The sequence below is a fragment of the Setaria viridis genome, chromosome 7 (genome assembly GCF_005286985.2).
Source record: "Setaria viridis chromosome 7, Setaria_viridis_v4.0, whole genome shotgun sequence".
Classification (NCBI taxonomy): Eukaryota; Viridiplantae; Streptophyta; class Magnoliopsida; order Poales; family Poaceae; genus Setaria; species Setaria viridis.
Genome location: NC_048269.2, coordinates 30,572,639 through 30,599,816, shown reverse-complemented (window position 1 = coordinate 30,599,816; position 27,178 = coordinate 30,572,639). Strand labels below are relative to the sequence as shown.

General features: G+C 47.3%; 3 protein-coding genes and 1 pseudogene across 5 annotated transcripts; all 4 read right to left on the bottom strand.

Moving 5' to 3' along the window:
• Nucleotides 1-2,644: 2,644 nt before the first annotated feature.
• On the bottom strand, nucleotides 2,645-7,641 carry LOC117865236 (synaptotagmin-5). The gene is made up of 13 exons (XM_034749389.2): nucleotides 7,248-7,641; nucleotides 6,454-6,558; nucleotides 6,324-6,374; nucleotides 6,082-6,202; nucleotides 5,194-5,318; nucleotides 4,825-4,926; nucleotides 4,664-4,738; nucleotides 4,494-4,573; nucleotides 4,245-4,395; nucleotides 3,941-4,171; nucleotides 3,536-3,835; nucleotides 3,224-3,337; nucleotides 2,645-3,130 (listed from the first exon to the last, which is right to left on the bottom strand). Exons 1-13 carry the CDS (start codon nucleotides 7,350-7,352, stop codon nucleotides 2,957-2,959), a joined length of 1,734 nt encoding a protein of 577 aa, XP_034605280.1. The 5' UTR covers nucleotides 7,353-7,641; the 3' UTR covers nucleotides 2,645-2,956.
• Nucleotides 7,642-11,306: 3,665 nt separating this feature from the next.
• On the bottom strand, nucleotides 11,307-15,799 carry LOC117863785 (ABC transporter F family member 4-like; annotated as a pseudogene).
• A 149-nt stretch (nucleotides 15,800-15,948) lies between these two features.
• LOC117863784 (putative chloride channel-like protein CLC-g) lies at nucleotides 15,949-21,322 on the bottom strand. Of its 3 annotated transcripts, XM_034747629.2 has the most exons (9): nucleotides 21,196-21,322; nucleotides 20,808-21,125; nucleotides 20,509-20,709; nucleotides 20,245-20,422; nucleotides 19,019-19,281; nucleotides 18,107-18,376; nucleotides 16,707-17,835; nucleotides 16,288-16,393; nucleotides 15,949-16,134 (listed from the first exon to the last, which is right to left on the bottom strand). In XM_034747629.2, exons 2-9 carry the CDS (start codon nucleotides 21,083-21,085, stop codon nucleotides 16,097-16,099), a joined length of 2,463 nt encoding a protein of 820 aa, XP_034603520.1. In that variant the 5' UTR covers nucleotides 21,086-21,125; nucleotides 21,196-21,322; the 3' UTR covers nucleotides 15,949-16,096. The 3 variants fall into 3 exon arrangements, with proteins under 3 accessions (XP_034603520.1, XP_072150948.1, XP_072150949.1); XM_072294847.1 differs by lacking the exon at nucleotides 21,196-21,322 and having other exon boundaries at nucleotides 15,949-16,113; nucleotides 20,808-21,171; XM_072294848.1 differs by lacking the exon at nucleotides 21,196-21,322 and having other exon boundaries at nucleotides 20,509-20,681; nucleotides 20,808-20,936.
• Nucleotides 21,323-24,604: 3,282 nt separating this feature from the next.
• LOC117865282 (coatomer subunit epsilon-2) lies at nucleotides 24,605-26,855 on the bottom strand. The gene is made up of 7 exons (XM_034749439.2): nucleotides 26,601-26,855; nucleotides 26,366-26,461; nucleotides 26,095-26,246; nucleotides 25,760-25,895; nucleotides 25,392-25,547; nucleotides 25,155-25,234; nucleotides 24,605-25,047 (listed from the first exon to the last, which is right to left on the bottom strand). Exons 1-7 carry the CDS (start codon nucleotides 26,769-26,771, stop codon nucleotides 24,954-24,956), a joined length of 885 nt encoding a protein of 294 aa, XP_034605330.1. The 5' UTR covers nucleotides 26,772-26,855; the 3' UTR covers nucleotides 24,605-24,953.
• Nucleotides 26,856-27,178: the final 323 nt, after the last annotated feature.

Here is a 27,178-nt window from a genome sequence, read left to right as displayed (position 1 = left end):
GGGACATCGAGTAAATTTATATTCTGCTGGTAACGGAGGACATAGTAGGTGTTTGATACCTCTGCTAAACTTTAGCACACGTTACATCAGATGTTTGGAGTACTAAGGTCCTGTTTGGTAGGGCTTCTCAAAGTGCTTCTCCACCAGCTTTTGGTGAAGCCCTACCAAAGGGCTAATTTCAAAACGGCTTCACCATCAAAGCCGGGGAGAAGCCGCAAAACGACTTACACTAGAGAGGAGAAGCCGAAAAAAGTGGCTTCACCGGCTTCTCCTCTCTCTCCAAGCATTAAGTGATCATAAAATTACATATATTGCCATTGAGAAGCCGTTCTACCAAACGTTTTGCAAAACGGCTTCAGCTTCACTAAAAAAGCCACTCCACCGAAGAAGCCGAAGCCGAAGCCATTTTATGAGAAGCCGAAGCTCTACTAAACAGGACCTAAACATAGTCTAATTACAAAATTAATTGCATAGATGGAGTTTAATTCGCAAGACGAATCTATTAAACCTAGTTAGTCCATGATTTGACAATGTGATGCTACATTAACCATTTGCTAATGATGGATTAATTAGCCTTAATAGATTCATCTCGCGAATTAGACTTCATCTGTGCAATTAGTTTTATAACTAGCTCATGTTTAATCCTCCTAATTAGCATCCGAATATCCAACGTGACCCTGCTAAAGCTTAGCACCTCGTATCAAACATCCCTTTTAAGTGTTGTTTCACAAGAAAACGATGCATTGGATCCTCCCAAGCTGCAGTAAAAGACTGCACATTTTGTTACATCAAGACGTAACAGCTCAAAGCAAAGTAGTGGTAGCTTCCAAAGGGAAACATGCGACGCGTGAGCCTGTTTGTTTTACTGCTCAGTTAAGCACCGTCTCGATGTGGAGGACCGATTGCCAGTACGCAACATGTACCGTGAAAATCTGGCGCTCCAGTTGGAGTAGATGACAACGAGGAAGAGTCCAGCCGGTGCCCACAGTCTTGTTCGTGTGTAAAATGATGGGTTACAGCCTGACGGACATGGACGCATGGGGCGTGGCTGCATGAGTGAATATTGTCATTGTGTTCGCAATTTGCACGCCGGCAGCGTGTGGAGATGAAAAAGGAAAAAAGGGTTCTTTATTTATCTGCGCAAGCAACCTAACATTTACTTGCAGTCCCTTGTATCTGCAGATGCCAAATCTTCATCGCATCACCGCATCAGTACCAGCTTCTTTTTTCTTCTTTGAACAAATGCATCAGCTTTTGTGGCAATGCTAAAAATAGCAGCTAGCGTTCTAGGAAGTAGCCTCGCCAGTCGCCAGGTAAAGCAACCCTGCAGCTTTGTACTTTGCCCGTTGGGCTGTTCACTCATTCCCCAAAGGATCTTGTCGGCCTCCTCTCCGGTTCTGCAGTTCACCTCCCACACATCAAACAGAGTTACAGAGGTCGCCGTACACTCCCAAAGCGCCGTGTCTGCTCACTGTCAAAGCGTTGGAGGGGAGCAACGGTGACGTTCGAGAACCAGCACCGCTGCAGGGGAGGCCGCCCATTTTTTTAGTCGGCAGACGCGTGCCCTGCCCGCCCATGGCGCCGGGAGCTCGTCTCATTGGCGCGCGCGAGCGGATGGAGCAAGCGAAGGGATGCCGATGCCTCGCACGGAGTCCGGCCGGGTTGTCTCGGGCGATGGCGTCAAACGCTTCAAACGAATCTGCCGAAGAAGGAAACCCTGGGATCCCCGTGCGGCTCCTGTCCGGGTCTGAAAGGCCCCGTCCGATATGGTGGTTAGGAAATGGGTTTGGTATCGTGGCCGTCCATTGACCGGAATCCTTCAGAGAGATTAGTCTATTGCATGTTGCAGCCGCCATATGTCAGGGAACTGATGGAAGCACGGAGGTTAGGCCTTGTTTAGTTGCCAAAGTTTGGAGGTGCCAAATTACTGTTACAGCACTGTAGCACACTGTAGCGTTTCGTTTGTATTTGTGAATTATTGTCCAAACATTGACTAATTAGGCTCAAAAGATTCGTCTCGCAAAGTACAACAAAACTGTGCAATTAGTTTTTAATTTCATCTACATTTAGTACTCCATGCATGTACCGCAAGTTTGATGTGATGAGGAATCTTCTTTTTGCATAGTGCCAAAGTTGGGAGTTGGGGGTGAACTAAACAAGGGCTTAATTTTTGGGCGCTTTGTTTGGTGCGACGATTTGTGCTAAGAGATGGGACAAACTGGGTGCCTGCTACGATTTGTAAATGTTCGTGTGATTTGTGATGCACTGTTGGTGTGTTCATGCAGTTGATCCATCTGTAATTGCTGCAGCTTGCAGCAGAGAAATTGGGCCTCACTCGTTTTCAGACTTTCAGTTGACGTAGGTGCCGATTTCACCGATCTGTCGATGGGAGTACATCAGAATTCACAGGCACCTTTCTAAGATAGCATTGGCACGCTACACGTGAAACGCATGTGTTTTGTTATTTCCCTCATGTTCCGATGTCACAATCTGACAGTAGCGTTCGCATGCTGCATCCCAAGCACAGATGTGGAAAGCAACTTGAGTCGAGGTACTTTTCGACCAAATGCGGCGCACACCAGCATCATACCTGCGTGCGTTAACAAGGATTAACCGAGACGAGTTTGATGGTAACTATTCCTCGTGGCTACAACAGCTCAATTTATTCCTTTCTGATTTACACATTTCTACTTTGATCATGGTGTTACAAAGAAGATGCAGATATACTATTGCGAATAGAGGATTACATTAGCAGACCTCGTGCTAACCGATGACGACATAACAATCACATGTATGTGTGCAACAGATCAATTTGCACCTGAAAAATGAAGTGCTGAACCACGCAGGTCTCAGAAGAACGGAGCCAGAACCATGGGACAGCAACCACCCAGGACCCAACCTCAAAAACCAGACGTGCACCCATGAGTGCACACCTACTCGTGCTGCCCTACTGGGCTTATCTGAACCTTAAGCTGTCCTCTTCTCGTGAATCACGCATAATTGGTTGTGGCGACCACTTCAGACGCAAGTTCAGCTTCCCACTCTTTGCTCCCTCCAGGTTGAAGCTCTCCTCGTAGTCTTCTTCCAGCAAAACTTTTGTCAAGGTCAGGATGCACCGCCCCATGTAATCCTACAGAAAACATATTCAACGGTTGCCTAAATACATCTGCATATGGCAAGCTGTTAGGGTTAGTAATAAGATGAAAGCTTCAGCAGAACTTACTCTCCGGAATGTGTCGTGATCATATACTTCCAATATAAGCATATCATGTAAGCCATCTTCAACGACAAAGTCGAAAGTCTGATTCCAGACTGGGTTCAAGCTTTCATTCACAACCTGCAATCAATCACATGATACAAACAGTAAAAGACATGCTTCACCAAGCAGTTTGTGACCGTAGAATCATATCAAGTATCATGGTTCCTACCTGTCCAATTTAAATAGAATCAAACACAATCATGTTTAAATATATTAGTTCATACTAAACTAAAAGATATGCACACAGCACTAATTGCTACTTGATGAAGAAATTACCCTGGTCTTGTACTTTGTTTTTGTCTTCTTGAGAGAAAGTACAACATATGGATCGGACTTTCCATTCATATCCATTGCCGGCAAATCCTCCCCGGATATCACAGTTACTGACAGAACCCCCCGCACGATAATTTCCTTTCTCTTCCTTGATGAAGACATCATGTCAAAACTAGATCCTCCTGATCCGTTTTCCATACTAGTCATTGTTCTCTCCAACGAAGTCATAGAAAACTGTTGTCTGAAAGGATTTGGAGCATCATCCTTCATGTCAAATGGACAGTAGAGCAGCTCAAGATGCACCTGTTGAGGTCATGTATGTCACGAGAAAAAAAATATTATACCCATATGACAACACCCGCTGTGAATGACGATGAGCAGTTCTGCTTCCATGAAAATCACGCTCACCTGGCCCCTGTCTTTTCTGTCCCTTTGAATCTCCAGATCTTTTACAAGCTTCAACCAGATATCCTTCACTTTCCCTGGTTGTAGATCCTTTAGCCTGACTTGAGCACAGCCAATTAATTCAGATTCCTGAATACCATCATCATCATAAATCTTCACGGTTACAGTTTGAGTATCAGCATCTTCAACAATAAACTCGAAGTGTTCATTCCAGATAGGGTTAAGATCGTTGTTCTGTAAAGTAGTTGATTAAAGCGGTTAGAATCAACTCCAAAAGACAGAGCTCACAACAAGAAACTGTGCTTACAATTGTTTTACTTCTCTTCATTTTGTCTGGCAATGGGCGGACGTACACAATGGCAAAAGGATCTGATTTTCCTATCAGATCTTTGTTCGTCAAATCTCTTGCTTGCACAAGTTTGACTTCCAATGTACCAACAGGCTTCAGTTCCAAATCACTGCAATATATGATCAGTCATGGTCTTTCCTATGTGATTTAATACCACAATCAGCAACAATGATACTAGCATGTACCCACAAATTGACCAATAATTACCTGTAGTCCCCAGGTATTATAGGAATAACTTTCCTTACTGGCCATGTTATTGAATCTTCAATAGCATTTTTTATAGTTTCCTGTACAAAAGGATAATTGCACCCATCATCTTAAGTATAGGAAACACAACACCCCAACTTTCTGCTACAAAAATTAATGTATTGCCAAACCTCAAGAGCATCTGAAATTCCAGGTATAGCAGAAATTTCACCACCAATGACCTTCAGTCTGAAATCCAGCTTTTTCTGAAATGGTTTGAGAAAAATACACGAGATTAAATGAAAAAGAACATCTCAAATAATCAAAGGAAAAAAGAATAGAAGGAACAAACCTTCTTTCGTAGAGAAAAGCAAACAGCTCCAAAGCAAGGTAGCTCTTCAACCAGTGGTTTGAAAATCAAGCGGAAAATTCCTGTAAAGCCAATGTCCTTCACCTATATGAGAAGAGAACTCACAGGATTATGGTGCGTGAAATACATAACAGGTTAACTTTTAAAATCGGCAACCACTCTATTCATAATGATAATGCCATACAGAAAAAGCAGGAAAAATATCATCATGAGTAAACTAGAGAATAGTTGGAGTTCGAATACCCATGCAGCTCAATTGTGTGAGCTAGGCATAATTCATGCATGTAATACACCCTCATAATGTGGCATTTATACAAAATAACCAAAGCATAGCCGTGTGAAATATGTCACCTGTATTGGAAGTGCCACACCAAGTCTAGTTTTTACATCAAGTATAATATTTGGATTGGCATCCCAATTCATCTCTAGCTCCATGACAATACCTGATTCCTTATTATTCTCAATGATGGAAATACCTGCACCAAAATCAGCAGAACTTACAGTTTAGCATCCACCAGGTAATGACGGACTTACACCACATATTTGATGAGTTTATATAGAAAATGAAAATCAATTAACACAGACCACAAAATTGAAAGCTGCTTCAAACTCACCATAAAAAAATAACTTATTATCTCTATAGACTTTGCATTATAAAAAGAACGGGTTGCAGAAGTGAGCATACATTATGAACAATATGAAAGGCACTCGATGCTCCTTTCTCATAGAATGCAGTTCTGTTTATTGACAGTATTATGCATCTAAAAGAACCAAAGGGGTAATGGATCCTCAAAACCTTCTGATTTGTGTTTTATTTCAAATACTTCAGCAATCATTGACTAGAGTATAAATATACTAGCTTGATATGTTAGTGTCTTGTTTCAATGCACTCTTATTTAAAGCAAAGAGATTCGAATTCAGGAACTGTTATCCAGAAAACAGTTCATAAACTAAACAGTTAAAGTAGTATCATGGGGCATATAATAAGATAGAAGTGTACAGCACTTCCCTCTGGATTTTTATAACATGCTGTGCAGTTCAATGTGGCATGGCATCAAATCAAAACCTCACACTTTGATTTATTATACTATACATAATAACTACCAAACGGTGATAATATGAAAGTAATTTCAAAGACAAGCATGCTGGTAGTGGAAACCACAGTCGTGTAGTTCGAATTCTGAAATGCTTGGGCTACCTTATGAAAATCAACGGAGGGAGTAGTTTGAAGAGACCTACCGGTAAACTGTGGTGCAACAGTACCAAGAGTGAGTTTTGAGAACTTCAGGGACGCTAGGATTATTGGCCTATATTGTTCAAGAGTAGGCTCTACAGAGGTTTTGATCAGTTCTGATGCCGCCTGCAATGGGCAGTGACAGAAAAAAAATGCTTACGTGATAAGAATGTACATAGAGGAAGTCAAGTTAAACAGAGATTGAGTTGAGTCCAAGTTTTCGAGTTCTATTGCAAGAAATGCACACCTGATTCACAAACGGCCAGATCTTTGTCAGCTCTTGATTAAGCCATTTTAACTGCAACATTGCTGCGTCAAGATACATGCATTCCCATACAGTTCAGAAGAATGAGAGCTAACTAAAGATAGCCAAATACCTTTTGCTGCGATGAGAAAACAACCCAAGAAGGGTACAGGTCAGGTGGGAGTAACTTCCGCGAATCGTCAATTGTCATTTTTGAAAAACTAGCAATAGTGGCAGCCTGCATCAAAACAGGGGAAATCCATCTCAGTACGAGACATGGTAGCGATCCGAACAAAACACCCACAAAGTGGAGACCATTTGAAGTTTTATGCTTTAGTGATCCCATGGACGGAAATTAGTTGAATGGAAAGCGTCAGAAGTTCAGGACAGGTCACAATCCCATAGCAAACACAGCATAATTGTTGCATGTGGTTATTATGCAGTCTTGCACAGTGGCATAGCAATAATGAACTTGAGCATGCTGCAAGCCATGGCAGCAAGCACCCAACAGACAAGCACTGGATGCACAAGGTTTTCATTGCAGGCTTGCAGCATTGCACTGCCTGAACCAAATATCCTGACTAGTACTTTCTCGGTTTCTTGCTTCCCTTCAAGTACGCAAAGCTCCCATAGTCCCATCCCAACAAGCCGCGAGACAAGCACTGTAAATACTAAATAGTAATAAGTCCAAAAAGAAAGCACCTGAGACTTTCCGGCGGACCAGGAAGCCAAATCTACCAGTGGAAAAGCATGCCGACAGGGGGAGCCCAGCGACCCCCCACCTAACCAAGGGAAGGCAAGCCATTCGCCTTCGCCTCGATTCATACGCAACGTGATTTCTTCGGAGATACTACAAATCCTATATTCCTATGCAAGCAGCACGCATCGAGAATTTCCGAGGCCGGGGGGCGTGGGGCAGGGGCTTACCAGCTGTCGGCGGCGTGCGGCGCGGGAGTTCTCGGAGCGGGCGAAGCCGACGATGATGGCGACGCCCGCCGCGACCCCCAGCAGCATCCCGACCCAGAACCCCATTCCGCTCCCTCTCCCCCTCCTCCGGCCTCCGCTAGCCGACGAACGCGCGCATCCGGGGGCAGGCAGCAGGCTCTCCGCGGAGACACGCGGAGCTACCGAACCGCAGGCGGGGCGCGCCCTGGGGCAGGTGGGCAAGCAATGCCGGCGCGCGACGGGAGGAGGAGGAGGAGCACGGCCGCGGCCGGATTACAAGTGGAGGTTCGCTGGTCCAGTACGAGTTTGAAAAAGAACAGGGGAGCGGAGATGCGGAGACAGGCAAGCGAGCGGAAATCGTGAGGGGGAGAGCCAGCCAGCGGGAGGAGAGAGAAACGGGTGCCCGTTTCGTTTTGTTTCCTTTTGCTTTGGTCAGGCTGGCGCACAGTGGACGCGAGGTGAGGGTTTGGGTACGCAACTGACAGGTGGGGTGACGGCGTCGTGGGGTCCGCGGGAGAGTGGGTGGTTGGGTTCGGGAGGACGTGCGAGTGTGTGACGGTGGCCTGGCGGGCAGGTCCGGCCGACGTGGGATGGGTTCGAAAAGGGAAAACGGATCGATTCGTGTCCGAGCCCGAGGCTTCCTGAGTCAAAAAATAAGGTTAAAATCATTTAAAAATGATACGTGTAAGATTAATAAAATAAAAGTGAGCTCGTTCTGACTTTTGAGCTCAGGCGTCTTTGCTGTGCTACCATTCGAGCGATCAGTGTAATTTTTCTCCCTGCCGGCTTTGTTTTGTCAGCTGTGCTACCATTCGAGCGATGAGTGCATCTTAGCTTAGCCGCGAGGTTAACGGGAAACGTGTTTGCTTGTGAGAATAGCACTTGGAAAGCGCCGAGAGGAAATGGTCCATTTGGATTGGCCAAGCTTTGGATCTTTTTTGTGCTCCTTGGAAACTTGCTTTACCAAGAATTCGGCTTTTCGGTGAAGCTGGTAATACCAAATCAGGTGCTGACAAGTGACAAGCTATTTTCAAGCCATTTCATGGGCAACTGTCGTCACGTAGTACAGATGGCTGGCTCCAAATAATCCCATATGTAACTGTGGTGCATAATAAGTAAAAACAGATTTTGAGCATAGCGTCACCGCAGTATCTGAGTTTTTGAGCGAGAGAAATTATGGTTTCGCAAAGTGACTCCTCCGGTTCTCCTGCAATTAGCATAGCGCCTTGCAATTCTTGAGAGAGAAAACTGAAACAGTGGTCCGTAATCAGTCCTTTACCATTATTCCACCTTTTAGCTTGCTTGAAACTTGGGAAGTCGGAAGATGGTGCTGTTTGTAGTCTTGTATAGGCGCTTCATTCCATCAGGCAATGGCAGGTGTATGGTATTTGGTACAGGGAAATCATCGATTTGCTGGCGTTTTTTTTTGTTTTTCAAAAAGGCGGCAGAAATCGGATTTGAAAGGTTCAGTTGGTCGAAAGAACCTCCAGTCCTCAACAATGGAAAGTCTGATGTATAAAGATTAAGATGTTTAGTTTTATGAATTTAAATGGCTCATCATTTTCTCACTCCTCACTTTTTTGTTCAGTTTGGGGAATGGAATGGGATCATCCATTGTTAGCTCATCCCCACTGGATGAATCCATAGATGGGCTTGCTAGGCACTTTTAACAATAATAAATACTGTACCAGGATGCTTACTTCACACAACTAATTTTATGCTAGTTGCTAGGCACTTTTGACAGTACTGCACCAGGATGCTTACTTGACATACATGCTAGCACTAGGTAAAACTGCAGCACAAGCTTTTACTTTAACCGTCCGCTTGCTCAAGCCAAACAGAGAATAGACCATCACAGCTCAAAATTTAGAATGCTACTCACAGATATTCATGGCAGTCAACTCTCCACCGCGGCCCCCATCCCGCTGCCTTTATAGCATAACTAAATCAGATATATAATTGTAAACATAAATACATGCTGGACTCAACATTACTACTTCAAGTGACAAGGTGAAACAAGAGTCCAGATGGATTAACTTTTTTCGAGAATACGCAGGAGAGCTGCGTATCTTTGAATTAAGAGGGAGAATAAAAATTATTACAATGCGGGTCTCCCGGGCGCACGCACACGGTTTAAGGACGCTCTTTGCAATTACATAGAAGAAACGACAACTGAAAGAACGTTTTGGGAACAAAGAGCTAGCTAATTAGTTCGCTGTGCTGCCGTTGGAACCGGCCATCCTAAGATGGAAAGGTGCTTAGCGCCTGCACAGGACCGTAACATCGCTTCTTCTAGAATGTCTTGTACTAACTGTGCCGGCTGCTTGGAAGATCTTCTGCTGAAGACTCTATCATTACGTTCTTTCCAAATCTTCCATGAGATAAGCATGAAGCTAGAATCCAGCCCTTTCCTCTTTTGAGCGTTGAGTCCCTGTCGCCTCTGAATCCACCAATCGATTAGGCCCATCCCTTGAGTCGGCGTCCGATTGGGTAGTTGCAGGAGCAAACTGACACGATGCCAAATTTGCTGTGAGTAGGAGCATTGGGCAAAGAGGTGGTCAGCAGTCTCCAAATCCTGGTCACATAGAGCACAAGCCGTGTTGTCTTGCAAACCACGGTGATGTCTTCTGTCTGTTGTCCAAAGACGTCTTTGCTAGCCAGCCACATGAAGAAACGAACTTTCAGAGGTGCCCAAGCCTTCCAGATCAGCTTTCCTGCGGCAAAGCTTGCAGCTCCGATGAAGAACGTTCTGTAGGCGGATCTTGCTGAATAGGTGCCAGATGACTCCCATCTCCCAGTGACAGTGTCCTCAATGCCCGGGCTTAACTGAATCTCCTGCATCTCATGCCAAAGACGAACGTACTGGTGGACGGCGGTTACTGTTAGCGGTCTGACAATATTGTTATCCATTGTTTCTGCTGCATTGCTTCCGCAACCGTTCGTCTGTTCCTTGTTCGCGTTCTTATGAGTCTGCATAGGTCTGGGGCAATGGTACATGGGGATGAGTTACCATTCCATCTGTCAATCCAGAACAGGGCAAGACTGTCGTCCCCAAGATGCACCTGGATGGACGCCTGGAACATTTGCTGTAGCAAAGTGTCGTTGCCAAATTGAAGTTGCAGATGTCTCCATGGCCTGTAGCGTCAGTTTTCTGTAACCATAGCCATCTCATTCTCAAAGCGTAGGAGGCGATTCTGAGATCCGCGATGCCAGGCCCTCCCAATTCCGTTGGTCTGCATGATGCAGTCCAGACCACAAGACACTCGTGTGCCTTCTGTTTTGCTGCCCAGAGAAAGCCTCGTCGGCGTTTGTCAATCTCCTGAAACACCCAATCTGGTATCTTCAGAAAAATTAGCGTGTGAGTGCAAATTGAACTCATGACCACCTTCACCATTGTCAATCTTCCGGCTTTGTTCATGAGAGGTGCTTTCCATGTTGGTATACTGCTTGCCACTTTGTCAACCAACAGCTGTAGATGTGCCTTCTTCAGACGGCCAACTGTCAGAGGGAGCCCCACATATTGAATTGGGAATTCAGCAATCCTAGCCGGCAGGATGTTGCTGATTCGTTGCACTTGCTCCTCTGTGCAGGCGATTGGCGCTATGAGGCTTTTGTGCAGATTGGTGTGTAGGCCTGAAGCATTCCCAAAGAAGTTGAGGATCTCTGTGATGGTGACCATGTCCTGAACGGTAGGTGCAGCAAAGAGCATCACATCATTGGCGTAGAGAGAGCACTTATGGTGAATTGCTATGTCTGCCGGTTTTTGGAGGACTCCTGCCTGGGCTGCCTTCCTGATTAGTCGGTGAAGTACTTCTATAACGATTATGAACAACATTGGGGACAAAGGGCCCCCCTGCCTTAACCCCCTCGCATTCTGAATCAGGCTGCCAGGATCGCCATTCAGGAGGACTCTCGTTGTGGCCGTGGAGATGAGAGAGGATATCCTGTCGCGCCATCCAACGCCGAAGCCCATGGCTTGCAAAACCTGAAGCAAGAATGGCCAATTGACTGTGTCAAAGGCCTTGGAGATATCAAGTTTGATCAGTAGCGTTGCCTTCTTCTTGCGGTGTAAGGTTTTAGCAACTTGTTCAACAATTTTGAAATTGTCGTGGATGTATTGTTTGTGGATGAAGGCGCTCCGATTGACGTCGATTAGGCAATGAAGCTCAGGTGCAAGGCGGTTGGCTAGTAGTTTGGCGACGAGCTTGGCGAAGCTATGGATGAGGATGATTGGCCTGTAATCTCCCGGTTGACTCGGTTCTGAACCTTTTGGCAGGAGTGTGATCAGAGCTCCATCGAGCCGGCGCAACTGTCCGCAGTTGTTCCTGTAAAACGCATTGAACGCCACCATGACATCTATTTTGATCACTGGCCACGCCGCTCTGTAGAACTCCGTTGTGAATCCATCCGAACCTGGTGCTTTATCGTTGGGGAGTGATTTCACCGTGCTCCATACTTCATCTTCAGAGAAAGGTGATTCTAGATGCTGAAAATCAGCCGGCTGTATGTCTAAAGCGGCTAGATCAATGATCTCGCTTCTGTCAGTGGCCGTGCCCAGGATGTTATGAAAGTGATTCTAGCATTGCTTCTTTTTCGTCCTGAGTGAAGGCCGTGCAATCTCCCTGCTGCAACTTGGCGATGAATTTCTTCTTGGTGCGGTGGCTGGACTGAATATGAAACAGTCGTGTATTTGAAACGCCGTCACGCAAGAAATTGATACGTGATCGCAGCCGCGCCATTGTCCTTTCCAAAGATGACAGGCCTAGAGTTTTGAGCTTGAGCTCCTTCCTCAACTGATTTTCTTCCATAGTTAGTTGCCTTTCTTCCTGCGCTCTGTCAAGCCATTGAGCCACTGTTTTGGCGAGCAATTGAGTTTTTATCTGGCCAACATTACGTTGGCTCCAACTTTGGAGCTCTCTGGCTGTGCTCTTGAACATAATGTCCAGCCTTGTGAATGGATCAGACACTTGATCAGCACACGTCCATCCCTTTTGCAATACACAGCACCAAGTAAACAGCAATACAGTACCAGATCGATTAACCAACACGGTACCAAGTAAACAGCAATACACAGCACCCTTGCACAACCAGAGATTAATCTACCAACGGGAGCATGTTCCACATGATGACATTAGCAACAGTGCAGATTAATTACATCGAACAAATAAGATAGCTAAAACAAGTGTAGATAGGAGATATATAGTATTCCTCCATTCCCCTCTTTTCTGCAACAAGAAAGCAAGAAACCTGAAAGCAGAGCTACCGTCAACGAAGGACACAGCTATCATCAGTGCCAAATACATCTGGGGCATGGGAGTCAGTCCATCGCCATCTCCTTCCTGATGTCCTCCAGGAGATCATCCCTGTATTCAGCGAACGAGCCGCCGTATGGCCTCACCATGCCATCCTGCACGACCCACACCTCGCTCCTGTTCTCATCAGCACAGAGTCTTGTTATCAACCTCGAGTCATGGCTGATGATCACCACGCCTCCAGCGAACTCGTCCAATGCGTCTGCCAGGGCATCGATGCTCTGCATGTCAAGGTTGTTAGTGGGCTCATCCAGCAGCAGGACATGCGGTTCCCCCAGCGCAATGGAGGCGAGCACGACACGGGCCTTCTGGCCACCCGACAGCTTGTCGATCAGAGTGAGGTGATTCTCTTTGGGCAGCCCAAACTTGCCGAGCATGGCACGGGCCTCCCCCGGCTTGCTCTGAAGGTGAGGGTGCTTCTCCAGGAGATACTGCACGGCGCTTCTGTCCTTGGGCAACGAGTCGCAGAAGTGCTGCGAGTAGAGCCCGATCCTTAGCTTGTGGCTCCTCCTCGCCTCGCCTTCCGTGGGCACAAGCTCACCGGCAAGAAGCTTGAGAAAGGTGGACTTCCCTGACCCATTGGGCCCGACGACAGCAACACGCTGCCCCATGGCAATGTCGGCGTCAACCCCAGACAGCTTGAAGTCCTCGTAGCTGAACCCTGCGCCAGTGAGCCGTAGGAGGGGCCGTCCAGGGAGCTCCGTGGTGTGGGCACCGCAAAGTGGAACTCGACGCTGTAGTCATGCCACTTCTTGGGCCCAAATCCTTGTTGCACTTCTTGGGTGCCTTCCTCCCACCCTTCCGAGCTGCCTTGGCCAGCTTCTCGTGCTCCTTCATGGCCGTGGCCTTCTTCTGCTCGTAGCTGCGCACGAACGCGTCGAAGTTGCCACGGCGTTGAGGAAGCTCGTCGCACACGGCGTTGAGGAAGCTCGTGGAAGACGACGATCAGGGTGCTCTTGCACTGCGCGGAGAGGTACTCCTCCAGCCACAGCACGGCCTGGAGGTCCAGGTGGTTGGTGGGTTCGTCCAGCAGCAGAAGCGCCGGCTGAACGAAGAGGGCGCCGGCGAGCGCGATGCGCTTGATCCAGCCGCCGCTGAACGTGCTGGTGGGTCTGGCCTGCTTTGCCTGATCGAAGCCCAGCCCCGCGAGGATCTTCGACGTGCGCGCTCGGGCGGACGCCCAGCCCCGAAGGGTGAGCTCGTTGTACACCTCGCAGAGCCAGCCGTTGCCGGCGGCGTCGCCGGAGGCCTCGAGCTAGTCACGCTCGGCGCACAGCTTGGCGAGCTCCTCGTCGGCCGCAAGCACAACCTCGAATACCGGGCGCGGGTCCTCGCTGTTGTCCTCCTGCACCACGAGCATCACGCCAGTGTTGCGCGGCACGGGAGCTTCCTCCAGCTGAGGAGCTTGAGGAGGGTGGACTTGCCCTTGCCGTTGGGCCCGACGAGGCCGTAGCGCCGCCCGTGCGAGACACGCAGCGAGGCGCCCTCGAACAGCGTCACGGCCCCGGGCACGGACACGTCGAAGTCCTCGACCACGACATCCCTTGCGTTGGCGGTGAAGGCGGCGGCGGCGGCGTCATCACCGGCTCTCAGGACGCGCCCGCCGATGGTGACGACGTAGGCGTCAGGGTTGTCCCAGAGCGCGGCCGCCGCGTCCCGCGCAGCGGTCTCGGCGAGCGCCGCCGCCGCGTCCCGCGCAGCGGTCTCGGCGAGCGCCGCCGCCTCGAGCTTCCGCCTCTCGTCCTTCTTCACCTCCCTGAGAGAACGCGCGGCGGTGTTGACGTCGACCGCCGCGCGTGACGCCCTTGCCTTAGGAGCGCGCTCCTCCACTTGATCGACCTCCTCGTCGTCGGAAGGGGGCAGGTCGATCCCCGCGAGGTACGACGAGGGCTGCAAGGTCTTGAGAGGCCTGGATTTGGCCCCCGGTGGAGCAGTTTTCCCGGCGGCGAGCGAGCGGGTGGTCCTGTCGGTTGGCATCTCGGTCGTCCTCGTCGGCCGCAGCGGCGGAGCGTGCCTGACGTCGGCGGCGGCGGTACGGTGCTTCCGTCGGAAAAAGATCCTCTGCAGTCGGGCTTCTTGACGCGTTGGGCCTCGGCCCAATAAGAGCACGGCCTCTTTCTCCAGAAAGAGTTGCTTGCGTTTTTTGGCACTCCTCGTCTCTTCCTGTGTGTGTACTCAGATTGCCTTCCAATCGAGCCATGAATTTGGTCGCCTTCCACACTCCCTCAGTCCCTCCACGTGGAATAGCTTTCGGTTTTGTGGTTCAGCAGTAAAGTTCATTATGTCATACTGGACGCAAGAGAACAATATAATGTTATGTGCAGCCTCTGAAGTTGCAAAAATACCTTCTGTGCATTCCACTCCATTCAATTTGCAGAGTTTTTGCTGCTTCCTATACAATCACAATTTGCACAGTTTGCTTGCACTTGCCCAATTTTGCAGAACACCATGCAAGCACAATTTACAGAACACACTACTCTTAGGTGGAGCTTTGTTACCACGCTCAGGTGGTCTGGTGGCTCGCTCTGCCATTCAGTTTGTTCAAACTTCAAAGTACAATGGGCCATTCAATTTCGTCAGTTCGACAGTCAAAGCAGAGCGAATCTTCAGAGTTGGCCGCGCTCTGCAGCTGGAGCTGATGCGCGGGGGTCTCGAGCTCGTCCGCGGTTGAGGGGCACGTCGGCAAGGAGGTCGGGACCTCACCATCAAGCGGCGCCCGAGCTCAGCACGACAGCAGCCGAACGGACGGCGTACGAGGTGGGGAACGACGACACCTGAGCTCTGCTGCGACAAGGAGTCGAGGAGCGGAGGAGAGTGCCGAGGACGACGGCGCTTGAGCTCCCCGTGAAGAGGAGGAGCCGAGGAGCGGCTCACCAGCCGGTGCCGTTGGCCACCAGACGCCGCAACCAGGGGTGGTCGTTATTTGATTTACCGTCCCCCCGGACGGATGCTCGTTGGAGCCGGGCCGGAGTTCCCGTCCCGTCCTTTCGCGCGGCAGGGCAGGCTGGATGCCTTGGCCGGAGGCTGGAGCTCTCTTGCTTGTGCGCCCATGAGCAATGGCCGATCCATCAGACTATCAGAGGTTGGATTCGTTGCCATCCATGGCGAAACTCGATTCAAATGGCGACACCAGTGCCGGGCAGCCACCGGTATCAACTATACCGCCGCCGATGGGAATGGCCGCCGCGATATCATCCCGCGCCTCCGCAACCCGCAAGGACCCCATCAAGTACGCTTTGTTCAACAACATCAGCCAAAGCAAGTCACAAACTCACAACTCACAGCCGGTGCGCACATCTCAAGGTGTGGCATCAAGTAGCCATGTGATACAAGTAGCTATGCGAGTGTGAAATCATGAGGAATAAACGAGATTGAGCACAACACCACCAATCGACCCGGTAACAAACTCATCAGTTCAGCTGCTGCGCAGGAACGAATTTACATCAACATGTTGTTCTATCCTCTTGTTCATGCGAAAATAACTTGTTAATAGCCATGTTCCATCCTCTTTTTAGCGCTTTACAACATGTCATTTCCTGCACCAACGTGTGAACCGCCTCCCCACCACCACCAAAGAAAAAAAAAAAGAAAAAGAATCAGCACTACTATTCAAGTGAGTTATTCTCTGAAAAATCCATGATCCCCAACAGCAGTAATGCAATCATCAGTTACTTGGGGGCATCATAATATGCTGGTGACTTATAACTTACCAAGTCGCACCTTCTTCCATCGGCTCTTGAAGAGGAAAGGATGCAGACCCAGTACATGTTCAGGCATGAAATCGTGCCTTGTCAGTATGCCAACAACAGGTGCCCTCTGCATTTGACAAAATTAAGCAGCCCAAATTTATCAGTAATAATTATGAGAGTATCTGTAATTCCTAATAAAGGACAATGCTACTAGTGCGGAATACAAATGCAAATTGTGTGATTCGTGCAGTCACACATCATAGTTAAGTTAATCTAAATAAGTTGTCATTATGGTTAGAGACAACATTTGTTGCTAACAAGGGGGCTCAGAATTGCAATGGAGCTGAGATTTATCAAGACAAGCATAAGAAGGAAATACAGACTAAAATCCTGAAGTGGCATAACAATAAAGTAACTGAAGTGCAAATAGCACCACTAACCGTAGAGGATTTTGGCAGAACCAAAAGATGCCTCAATCCAACTTCACGGAAAAGTATAAGAGCCTTAGCCAAAGACATAGTCTCAAGGACAGTATAAGGAGACGTGTTTGTGAATGGATGCAAGTCTACAAACATTTCCAGTTCTTCTGCACTTAATTCAATGTCCTCAATCCTGTCTTGTTTTCCTGATCCACGTTTAGCAAACTCATCATGTGCGAAATGCTTTGAAGTATTCAGTGCAGAAGCCGTGCAACTACTGACAAAATCTTTTCTTCTCAATAGAACAAGCAGGTGGTCTCGAAGAATTAGACCATATAACGTAGGACTATCTGAAAACGGTGGCTCATCAACTACAGGGAAACCATTATGACCAGTTGTCTTCAAGACATGCACTATATGGCCAACCTTCTCTATACCACTGAATGTTTGTAGAGGGCCAGTTACAACATCACTGACTGACAATTGCCTCATGTAGGGTTCAGCATATCCTTCAAGATGAGGAAATCCTTTCAATCTAACAAGCAAATCATAGACATTTTCGTTGAAAGCATCTGCCACCACCTTGGATATCAGAAGGACAAGCATAACTAGAGGAAGCATACGCAGATTATTAGTCAGTTCCAGGATAATAACACAAACTGAGACGGTCATTCTCATCGATCCACCTAGAAGAGCAGCAGAGCCAAGAACCGCAAAAAGACCATGATCCAAAGTTGATTGTGACCCAATCAACATGCCTACCAGACGACCATAGGCTGCGCCAGTCAAAATAACAGGCACAAAAAGGCCAGATGGTAGGGCAAGGCCATAGCTGAAAATGCCAAGAAAATATGACGCAGCAAAGAACACAAGTATCGAAGAGATGTGAAATTCATCATCAGTGCCAGCACTGTAAAGGTTTCTAATAGTGTCATCGTTGGTGTTGAAGAACAGGCTAGCCAGGTCATTGTATTCATTCATTCCACACTGGAACTTTTTAAAATTACCAGATCTCCCTATTGACGGGCAAGCTTCTTCTGTATTAGTTGGACAAGGTTTGCAAGATGCAACCCATGGCAAGCCAAAGAGACAACAGGATGTACAAACAGTGACTGTTGCAGCCAGGAGCAGTTTGTATGTTTTTCCTTTCCTGAAAGTAAATGAAAGACTTTAGGCAAGAAGATATTGCAAATAATTGAATGTTTTCAAAAGGATATATGAATCTCAAGAACTTATACATGGTTCAGTGGATGTATGTTAGGAGTTTTTTGAACATTCATAGTAATCTGTTTTCAAAAGTGATCAAAGACTACAGTACAAGTGACATATTTTGGGTATTGAAACTTTAATAAAATAGAGTATGTGCAATTTAAACTGCATAAGTGAGTGTTGTTCAAAATTGAGGCAACATCAGTACATACTCGTTGATAAGATTGTAGAGACGGAGAACCTTGTCCAGGAAAAAGTTGTACAAACTCCCCAGTATTCCTCCAAAAACCCCTAGAGTGATTACTGGAGGTAAATCGACCAATTGGTAGGTGACATAATCTGCTGCCACATCAAACATTATAAGGCCACCTTTCCCAAATAAGCCACACCTTCCACTTTTACAGAAGTCTATCAATGCCCTAAGGACAACAGCGACCATTGCTGTTGTGAAAAAGGCTCTCCATAGCAGGGCACTCCTCCACCTGCAAATAAAAGGAAAATGTCTTAATATTTGTAAATTGTACACAAAAACTTTGTCCATGAAAGATGCCATCTTGCAGAAGCCTTTAAATATGTTGTACCTTATAAGGGATATGCATACGGAACCTCTACTGCACCCTACCCTTCACTATATCAATACTACCATGCTTAAACAAGTTTCAACTAAAACAGATCATAGTAGTAGAGTAATGTTTCAAATCGCTAGTTGCAAACGTAGTACCAAATTAAGAGAACTAGTGAAAAAAGAAGGACACTTTTGACGGAAGAAGCAGCAAATTATAAGTAGCACTTCAAAATCATAAACCTTTTTAGGGAATTCAAACTGAGTAAGGTAGTGATGCAGAGTTACTAACCATGCCCACTAAGTATAGAATCTGCTGTTTGATAGGCCTTTGTTTATCTTTTTTTTTGAAGTACATGGTTCTTCATCTTTTCAGATGCTGGGGGCATTATTCTTGATCAACAAATAAGGCAGTTTATGAAGGAAATTACCAATAGTTTAAATTTTGGATAAAATGTTCAAGCCTTCACTCTCACTTTCTTTTTGGCCCCTCGATACTAATAAATCTAATAAACAAAGTAATTGCACAAAGACATCATGAAATGCATTTCAAAAAACTTACCATGAAGATACTGTTTCCAGGGCAAAAAGGACTCCACCAACTGGTGCCCGGAAAGCAGCGGCAATACCAGCAGCAGAACCACAAGTAACAAGGTCCCTCCGATCCCTATCATTCTTGAAGTACTTTAGCCATTTACATGTCATGTGATATTTCTGTGACCCGCCTTGCCCAAGTATTGATGCAATGCATGCACCTGTATGTACCATTGGACCTGCTTTTCCCACATTCAGCGATGACGATACTGCAGCAATGCATCCCACAACCTGCTCAAAACCAGCTAATATGTATTAGATAAAACATAAGAGCATTATGTTATCAAGTGCCAAGAAACAAGTTGAACTGAAAAAAAGAGGATAATTTCTTTTGCAAACTAAGACCCAATTCAAGAAACATTAAAATAGGACGTGTCACTTCAGTCCAAAATTAAAGAAACTGCAATGAAAAGGATAAATCGACTTATAAATCTTAGCATATGAAATCTCAGTGCTCCTTAACACTTCCCATAAAAAAAGAGTTACTCCTTTCACAATTCAACAGACATTATCAGCCAGATATGCTCTCTTTGGTGAACTTCTCGTAAAAATGGTTACTGGAGTAAAGCAGATCAAGAGAATCTTCATGTTCCAAATAAAGCTTTAATTAAATGCATCAAAATTACTCTAGAGACTAAGCCATCACATCAAAAGTCCACAGTTCCAGATGCTTTAGTTGGCATTTTCTATTAGAATTACAATGTGGGCAGATGTACGAGCTGAAGCTATATGCCAAGACATGTCAAAGAGTGGTCCCAAAGTGTAAATCATATAATGTCTAGGACAGACAAACATGGATGTTATGTTACATATTTATACTTCCAACTCTTTTATGTAGTTTTATAGCCTGCAGCTCTGTACAGAACCCATCATGTTCATTAGTCCAGCTACTGTAATCAATTTCTACCATGATATTGAATTTCACTTCACCAGCACAGCAAAATACCACAATTCCACAAAAACAGAGCTACAGCAGAGCCTATGAAACTGGTACAAGCAGGCTAGAAATACCTCTGCTACTGTACTACCCTCAAGTGACAGGATCAATAATTCAGTCAACAAGCTCATATCACATTAAATACAGACCCAGGTGTCAGACCGTAATTACATCGTGTCTCTCTAAACTATCCATGCCATTTTGTTTAATGAGATGGCAGGAAGCCAGGAACGAAATTAAAAGACAGGAACAAGTACCTTCACTATCAGAGTTTTCAGAGAGAATATGTTTGGGGCGTCGACGCCGTTCAAGTAAGCCTTGACCTCCGGAATGCCTGATCCGGCGGCCGCTGGCGCCACATACACCGTCAGCACCGCCGCTAACATGGTGAGCGCAAAGTTGGACGCCAGGAACACCGCAAACGCCGACCCGTGTCTGACCAAATTAACTTCTCAGTCAACACCACTTCCACGCCAAACTTCCAACCGATCAAGTGCTAGAACCGTGGTGCTGCAGCTTACTCGCCCTCAAGCATGAGGTTGGAGGTGACGACAAACTTGGCGCCGGCGACGTTCTCGACGCCGATGTTGGCGACGAAGCCGGCGGCGGCGGCGAGCGCCCCGACGAGGAAGCAGAGGGCCCACTTGAGCGCCACGTAGCGCAGGATGTGGCCCCGGCCCCGCGCCCTCCAGTCCTGCTTGAACACGTCGTTCTCGATCAGCCTGCACGGGAGCGCAAGCGTCGGTCCAGAAGCGGAAGGAAAGCGAGCGAATCGCGTCGGATTGGGGAGGCAGCAAGCAGAGCAGGGGAGAGCGCGTACTCGTAGTCGAGGCTCTGGATGGGGCAGACGTCGGCGCCGACAAGCGCGACCTGGGAGGTGGTGTTGGACTGCGTGTGGCTGCCGAGGAGGAGCCGCCTCCGCCGCCGGCGCCGCTCGTCGGCGCCATCGTCGCCGTCCTCGCCCGCCGGGTCCAGGAAGAAGGACGAGCTGGAGGAGGCGAGCAGCGGGGTCTCGATGTCGGCCTCCGGATCCGCCGCGCCGGCGCCGGCGCCACCGCCGTCCCCGGCTCCTCCGTCCTTGGGGTCCCTCGGAGCCATCGCCTCGGCCACTCCGCTGCGCTCCGCCGCAGCCGAGTAACTGACACGAGCAGATGGGAAGTGGCGTTACGCGAGGTTAGTAGCCGAGTAACAGCAGGAGGACAAACTACCTGGACAGAGTGATATATCGATGCGACACTGCCAGTGAGGCTCCGATGGCAACACGCAGCAGCCGGCACGGTGGCGAGGAGATATTTATCGATGCGACACTGCCAGTGAGGCCAAGAATATCTGGAGTAGCTCACATATGGACGAGACGGCGGCACGCGACCCCTCGTGTGGGATCGTCGGCTCTCCGATGGCAACACCGCAGCCGGCACGGTGGCGAGGAGCGGCGCTCCTCGGGTCTGGACAAAATCCTCCAGCGCGTCGTGCGTTTGGATCAGATTCACATGGCGGTGGAATTTTTTTCTCTTGTTCTTGGTCCCATTATATGATAGTTTGTTTCGGCCCTGTTTGGAAGAGGGGGGCTAAAGTTTAGCACCCCCACTTTAGCTCATTTTAGCCCCCAAGTTTCCCAAACAGGTGGACTAAATTTGGTGGGCTAAACTTTAGCCCCCCACTAATCATTTAGTCACTTGGGGGTAGCTAAAATGGACTAAATGGACTAAAAAGTGGTCCCCTCTACCACTTTCCCCCCTGCCCCCTCCCCTCTCTCTCCTCCCCTCACTCTCTCTCTCTCCCCACTCCTTCGCCCGAACGCCGCCGGCCCCGCCCGCCCCCGCCGCCTCCGCGCCCGACCCCGCCCGGCCCCGCCGCCTCCGCGCCCGGCCCCGCCGCCTCCGCCTCCGCGCCCGCCCCCGCCGCCTCCGCCCGAATGCCGCCGCCGCCGCCGCCGGCCCCGCCCGCCCCCGCCGCCTCCGCGCCCGACCCCGCCCGGCCCCGCCCGCCCCCGCGACCTCCGCTCGCCCGCCGCCTCCGCCGCCTCCGCGCCCAGCCGCGCCCGTCCCCACCGCCTCCGCGCCCACCCCCGCCGCCTCCGCTCGCCCGCCCCCGCGGCCTCCGCGCCGGCCGCCGCCTCCTCCGGCCGGATCCGGAACGGCCACGCCGAGGAAGCGGTGGCTGCCGTGCTTGCTCGATTGGAGCTGACAAGGAAGGAGTTGTGGAGGGGTAGAGAAGAGGAGATGAATGAGGGTAAAAAAGTCTTTTGGCAATCAAAGTGCTAAAGTTTAGCCTCCTATCCAAACACCCCACAGTGCTAAAATTTAGCACTCTATTTGAGAGGGCTAAATTTTAGCCCAAGGCTAAACTTTAGCCCCTTCCTCCCAAACAGGGCCTTCATTGTAATGACAGCATAGTCATTGGGACTGATGCTTTGTCTATACTTTGTCTAGCACGTACCTTGTAGATTTTTTTTAGATCTCAAGAATGTAAACCAAATCATAGTAAGGTTCAAATCATGGTATTTAAGTATCTAAGTTATGGTATTCTTGATATCCAAATCATGATATTCAAGTATCCAAACTATGGTGTTCAAAAACTATGGTGTTCAAGTGATCAAACCATGATATCTAGAATTATTTATGGTACTAGTCCACCAACCCGTGCTCCCGCACGGGCTAATGTTTTTAGAAACTATTGTATTTAAAAATTATTTAGAAATTGTTTAACTCTCTCATTTTTTTAATACTTCAACATAATACTTATATAGATATACACCTATCTTTGTCTAGTTGTGATTGTTTTTAATTAATAATTACTCTATGCACTTTTTCATCCATATTCATACTTTTTTCCATTTTGTATTGCACCTCCAATCCTCCATACATTATGTTTAGCATACAAATCAATATTTTTCATCGATTTCTCACATACATGTATAAATGGTCTACATGGTGGGATTCATCATGTGTATATACTTTAACTTATTATTTTTATATTAACAATGATATAAATAGGTAATTTAGAATCATATATTAATTTACTTTTAGACATATGATGCACATGTTTAGGTTATTTTTAATAACGACGTACGTACGTAACATAGATAAAATTTTAGAATGACATTTTAAGTTATGCTTTATAATGATTTATAATGATAAGTATTAGTAAATTGGATGAAGATTATGGGGTTACTTTAGATTATTTTTTATAATAGCTGAGCTCGATAATTTAGATATAGGTTTAGAGCTCATTTTTTAATATTTTCACAATGATAGTGGTGGGTAATTTTTTAGAAAAATGTAATAGATCAATGGCTATGATTATTAGAGTTTACAGGATTGGTGTTTGATGTTTTTAATTTTTATGAGGATTTGTCTCTTTTTTCTATCTTGTCTCATGGGAACTAATAGGGAGCCTCCAATGGAAAAAAAATGAGACTACATTGCTACAAAACTATTACCATAAGCTACCTCTCGTTTGTTAAATATTCGAACACAATACTTATATAGATATATACTTGATATCTTCATCCAATTGTAATAGATTTTAGTTAGTAATTACTCTATAATATTTTCATCCACATTTATAATCTTTAACTTTTCACTTTGCATCGCAGGTATGCGCTTGAATTTGTTTAATGAACCCTAAGTTTGAGATACAATTTTAACATAGAAATCTATATTCATATCACTTTAGATCTTTATAAATGGTGACACACATCATGCGTATAGACCTTAATTATTATATCGTATACCAATAGTGCAAGATATATATAATTTAGAATCATATATTGATGTATATTTTTAATTAAGGTTATTTGATTCGGGTTACCTTATGTTATTTTTAATAATAGCATGCGTGGGTAATATAGATGCAAATTTAAGGGGTTCTTTGAGTTTTTTAAGTAATAGTGGTGGGCAATTCAGTTGCAAATTAGGGGGTTATTTTAAATATTGTTTATAATGGCATAAGTGGGTAATTTTGATGAAGATTAGGGGTTGCTTTAGTTTATTTTATATAATGGCATAGGTGGGTAATTTATATATAGATTTAGGGGGTTACTTTAGGCTATTTTCATAATGGCATAGGTGGGTAATTTTTTAGAAAATATAATAGATCCAATGGCTATGATGATTTGAACCTATCAATTGATGGTCGGATGTTTTGCTTTTTTGTGAGAATTTCTAGAATTTCTCTCTTTTTCTAGAGTGTCCACCTAGGAATCCTAGGTGGCTTCACCTGGAGGCTTCAAAAGGAGCCTCCAATTATTAGAAAATATAATAGATCCAATGGCTATGATGATTTGAACCTATCAATTGATGGTCGGATGTTTTGCTTTTTTGTGAGAATTTCTAGAATTTCTTTCTTTTTCTAGAGTGTCCACCTAGGAATCCTAGGTAGCTTCACCTGGAGGCTTCAAAAGGAGCCTCCAATTAGTAATAGTAAGATTCAAGCTTCCAACTAGATCTGCTGGATTAATGAATCATGCGGTCTTTTGGTATAGTGTCACTTTCAGATGAGAGATCCAGGGCACAAATTGGCCATACCCAGAGCACCATGTGGCAGTTTAATTTGTAGAGTACTACGAAATTCTCAGACTACGATTTTGTCAAAAAAAACTAGAAGCACACCAAGTTGGTTGCAAATCTTTTGAGCTATCTTCTTCTGAATTTCACATTATGACAGCGTGTTTGGTGTCTGAAACAGACAAACAGTACAGAGGCTCCATCGGAGCACTCGAAAGCAAAATGTGTGCTCATAATTACACCAATGCATCAGAAGATAACCTTTCGTCCTTTCTTATCATAGTCGAGAATTCAAGATCCTACCATCAACAAACTTATTGACAGGCACGGAGTGGCTGTCAATTGCTAGTGGTAAACTCATCGAAGCACGTACTAGCTGCTGTGCATCAGAGAAGATTACACAGTGTTATTCTGATTTATCCCAGAGAAACGGAACGGGTACAGCAAATCGATCGAGTTCATGCCATCGCTTGGCAGGCTCTGTCGAAGCTGTCTTCGGCGGAGGACATTCGCTTCACCAGCGTGTGCTCCGGGTGTGCTACCTTCAACTGGCTGCAAGAACAACCAGATTTGCTTTGCATCAATTCAGATCATCAAGCCATACAAATCCAGACTTGTCAGGCAGTTTCTTCCAACACTACAGGCAAGCGTTCACTTACTTGAGGTATCGCGTTGCAGGTTTTCCCAAGTTCAGGCTGCACACCGTGAGGTTCGCCAGAGTTTCAGCATCCTTGGCGTCCTGAACAGTTTCAGCAGGTTAGTTTAAGCGTGCACAAGTCAAGAACAGATCGAGGATTCGGTTTCAGAAGCATGACATTGGCGTGAGTTGCAATGGCGTTGAGTGTTGGGAAATGGAAACGCCCGTTTGGGCAAAGCTGAGATCAACTAGAGCTGACCTTGTTCAGTGACTCCAGCAGCAACCCCTCCGCGTCCTCGAAGTGGCCCATGTGCATTGAGCACAGGGCTTTCCCGTTAAGGATCGTGCAGGTCGTGGGGTACTTCTCGGACAGGTCTTGGAAGATGAGGTGCGCCTCTTGGATCTTGGATCCACCCTGAAAAACATGGCAAGTTCATGTTGTGTTATGCCTGCAAATATTGAAGAACCCTGGATTTTCTTCAGAAAGTGAAGTGGCTGAACTCGTTTCTTCAGAACCTAAAGCGGCTGAACTGAAACTCTCAAGCTGCTGGCCGAACAAAGCAGATAGAGTTTCTCATGCCATTTCTTCCAACAGAGAACTCACAGGAAATGCATGTGCCTGCCTACCATGACAAGGTCGACCCATGCATTGGCGAGCTGCGTCAGCGTGTGGTCTTCGTCCAGCTGCTGCATGGCTCGGAGTTGCTTCTCTGCGTGGTCTGGCCTATGCATTTGGAGGTATATCTGAACATTCAACGCAAGCCTGCATGCATCACCAAATACAAGGACGATTTCTTAGTGTTTTATGCATATCTGTTAACTACTTTATTTGTTGACAGGCAAAATGCATTCGAGTCGCAGAATAAGACACACATGATTTCAGCGACAGATGACCGAGAGCGCAAAATGCATCGTCACATGACAAAAAGGAGCAAAAGGTGCAGGGAGAAACTAACGCTTACAGCTCCATGTTCCCACCAGAGTGGGTGTGCTTGAGAGCCTCGGCGTAATCACGTTCGTGCATGAAGATGGTGCCGGCCATCAACCGGAGGATCGGATTGCTCCCAATCGCTGCATCTGACAGGAGCTCACGAAGCCTCGAGATCACGGATTCCTTGCGCAACGATCACAGAATGCACGTCCAAACTAGTCAGGATGACGTCTCGCGTGTAGGCAACACGAACCGTAATGAAACGAATGGAACACAGGAGATTGCAGAAACTTGGAACCGACCCTGTTCCCGGTGTCGTTGCCGGAGAGGTACACGGCGAGGAGCTTGACGGCCTGGAGCGGCGTGGCGGCGCTGGGCCCGATCTCGCCGATCACCAGCTGCGCATGCCAACGTACGGGTCGTCGTCAAGACGTGCGCGGGGGCAACGGACAACTTGGGAACGCTAAGCGCGCGCGTCCGTATACGGGGTGGGTGGCGCGCGATCGATGGCCGACGGCCGTGGGGGCCTGCACGCACCTGGTGGGATCCGATGGCGATGTAGGAGCGGTAGAGGAGGGCGTCGCGCTCGACGAGGTCGTCGGGGGAGAGCGCGTGGGCGGGGACGGAGTGGCTGCTGGTGATGGCTGCGTGGTACGCGCCGATGTAGAAGCTGTTGCGGAGGCCGAAGAGGTGGTCCGGCGACGCCATGCTCCGGCGGGTCCGGGGCGGTGCAGTGAAGCGCTGCCAGGAGACGATCGATCGAGGACCGCGCGCGCTGGGAGCGATCGAGGAGGCTCGGATCTCGTCAAGACGCGGGTACGGGTGTTACGTTACGTTGTTGACCGTGGAAAAGCGCGGCTAGCCTCGCGTGCGTCCTAAACTTCTACGTGTCCCGGGTTCAATCAAATGCAGCAAAATAAAACTAAAATTCAATCGGTAGATGAGTGGTAAACCGATTTGAGCTCGTGCTGTGAATCGAATGGGAAGTGCCATCAATGCGATGATTGCGATGGTGATCCTGTTCGCTGTTTGGATGCTTCCTAGTCGCGGCACACGGTATGCGTCGTTAAGTACCGCTACCGCGGGTAACGTATGTTATATTTGGTTTAAGGAAT

Bases quoted from the DNA above. Each gene is read 5' to 3' on its own strand.
- LOC117865236 (XM_034749389.2), bottom strand. From the start codon at position 7,352: ATGGGGTTCTGGGTCGGGATGCTGCTGGGGGTCGCGGCGGGCGTCGCC. The intron at 4,927-5,193 runs GTGACATATTTC...CTTCTCATATAG, and splicing joins GTGTGGCACTTCCAATACAG to GTGAAGGACATTGGCTTTAC. The intron at 3,836-3,940 runs GTGAGCGTGATT...TGACCTCAACAG, and splicing joins ACAGAAAAGACAGGGGCCAG to GTGCATCTTGAGCTGCTCTA.
- LOC117863784 (XM_034747629.2), bottom strand. From the start codon at position 21,085: ATGGCTCCGAGGGACCCCAAGGACGGAGGAGCCGGGGACGGCGGTGGC. The intron at 20,423-20,508 runs GTAAGCTGCAGC...TAATTTGGTCAG, and splicing joins AACCTCATGCTTGAGGGCGA to ACACGGGTCGGCGTTTGCGG. The intron at 16,135-16,287 runs GTAAGTTATAAG...GGTGGTGGGGAG, and splicing joins ATGGAAGAAGGTGCGACTTG to GCGGTTCACACGTTGGTGCA.
- LOC117865282 (XM_034749439.2), bottom strand. From the start codon at position 26,771: ATGGCGTCGCCGGACCACCTCTTCGGCCTCCGCAACAGCTTCTACATC. The intron at 26,462-26,600 runs GTGCGTGCAGGC...TGGCATGCGCAG, and splicing joins TCGCCATCGGATCCCACCAG to CTGGTGATCGGCGAGATCGG. The intron at 25,896-26,094 runs GTAAGCGTTAGT...TGATGCATGCAG, and splicing joins TCTGGTGGGAACATGGAGCT to GCTTGCGTTGAATGTTCAGA.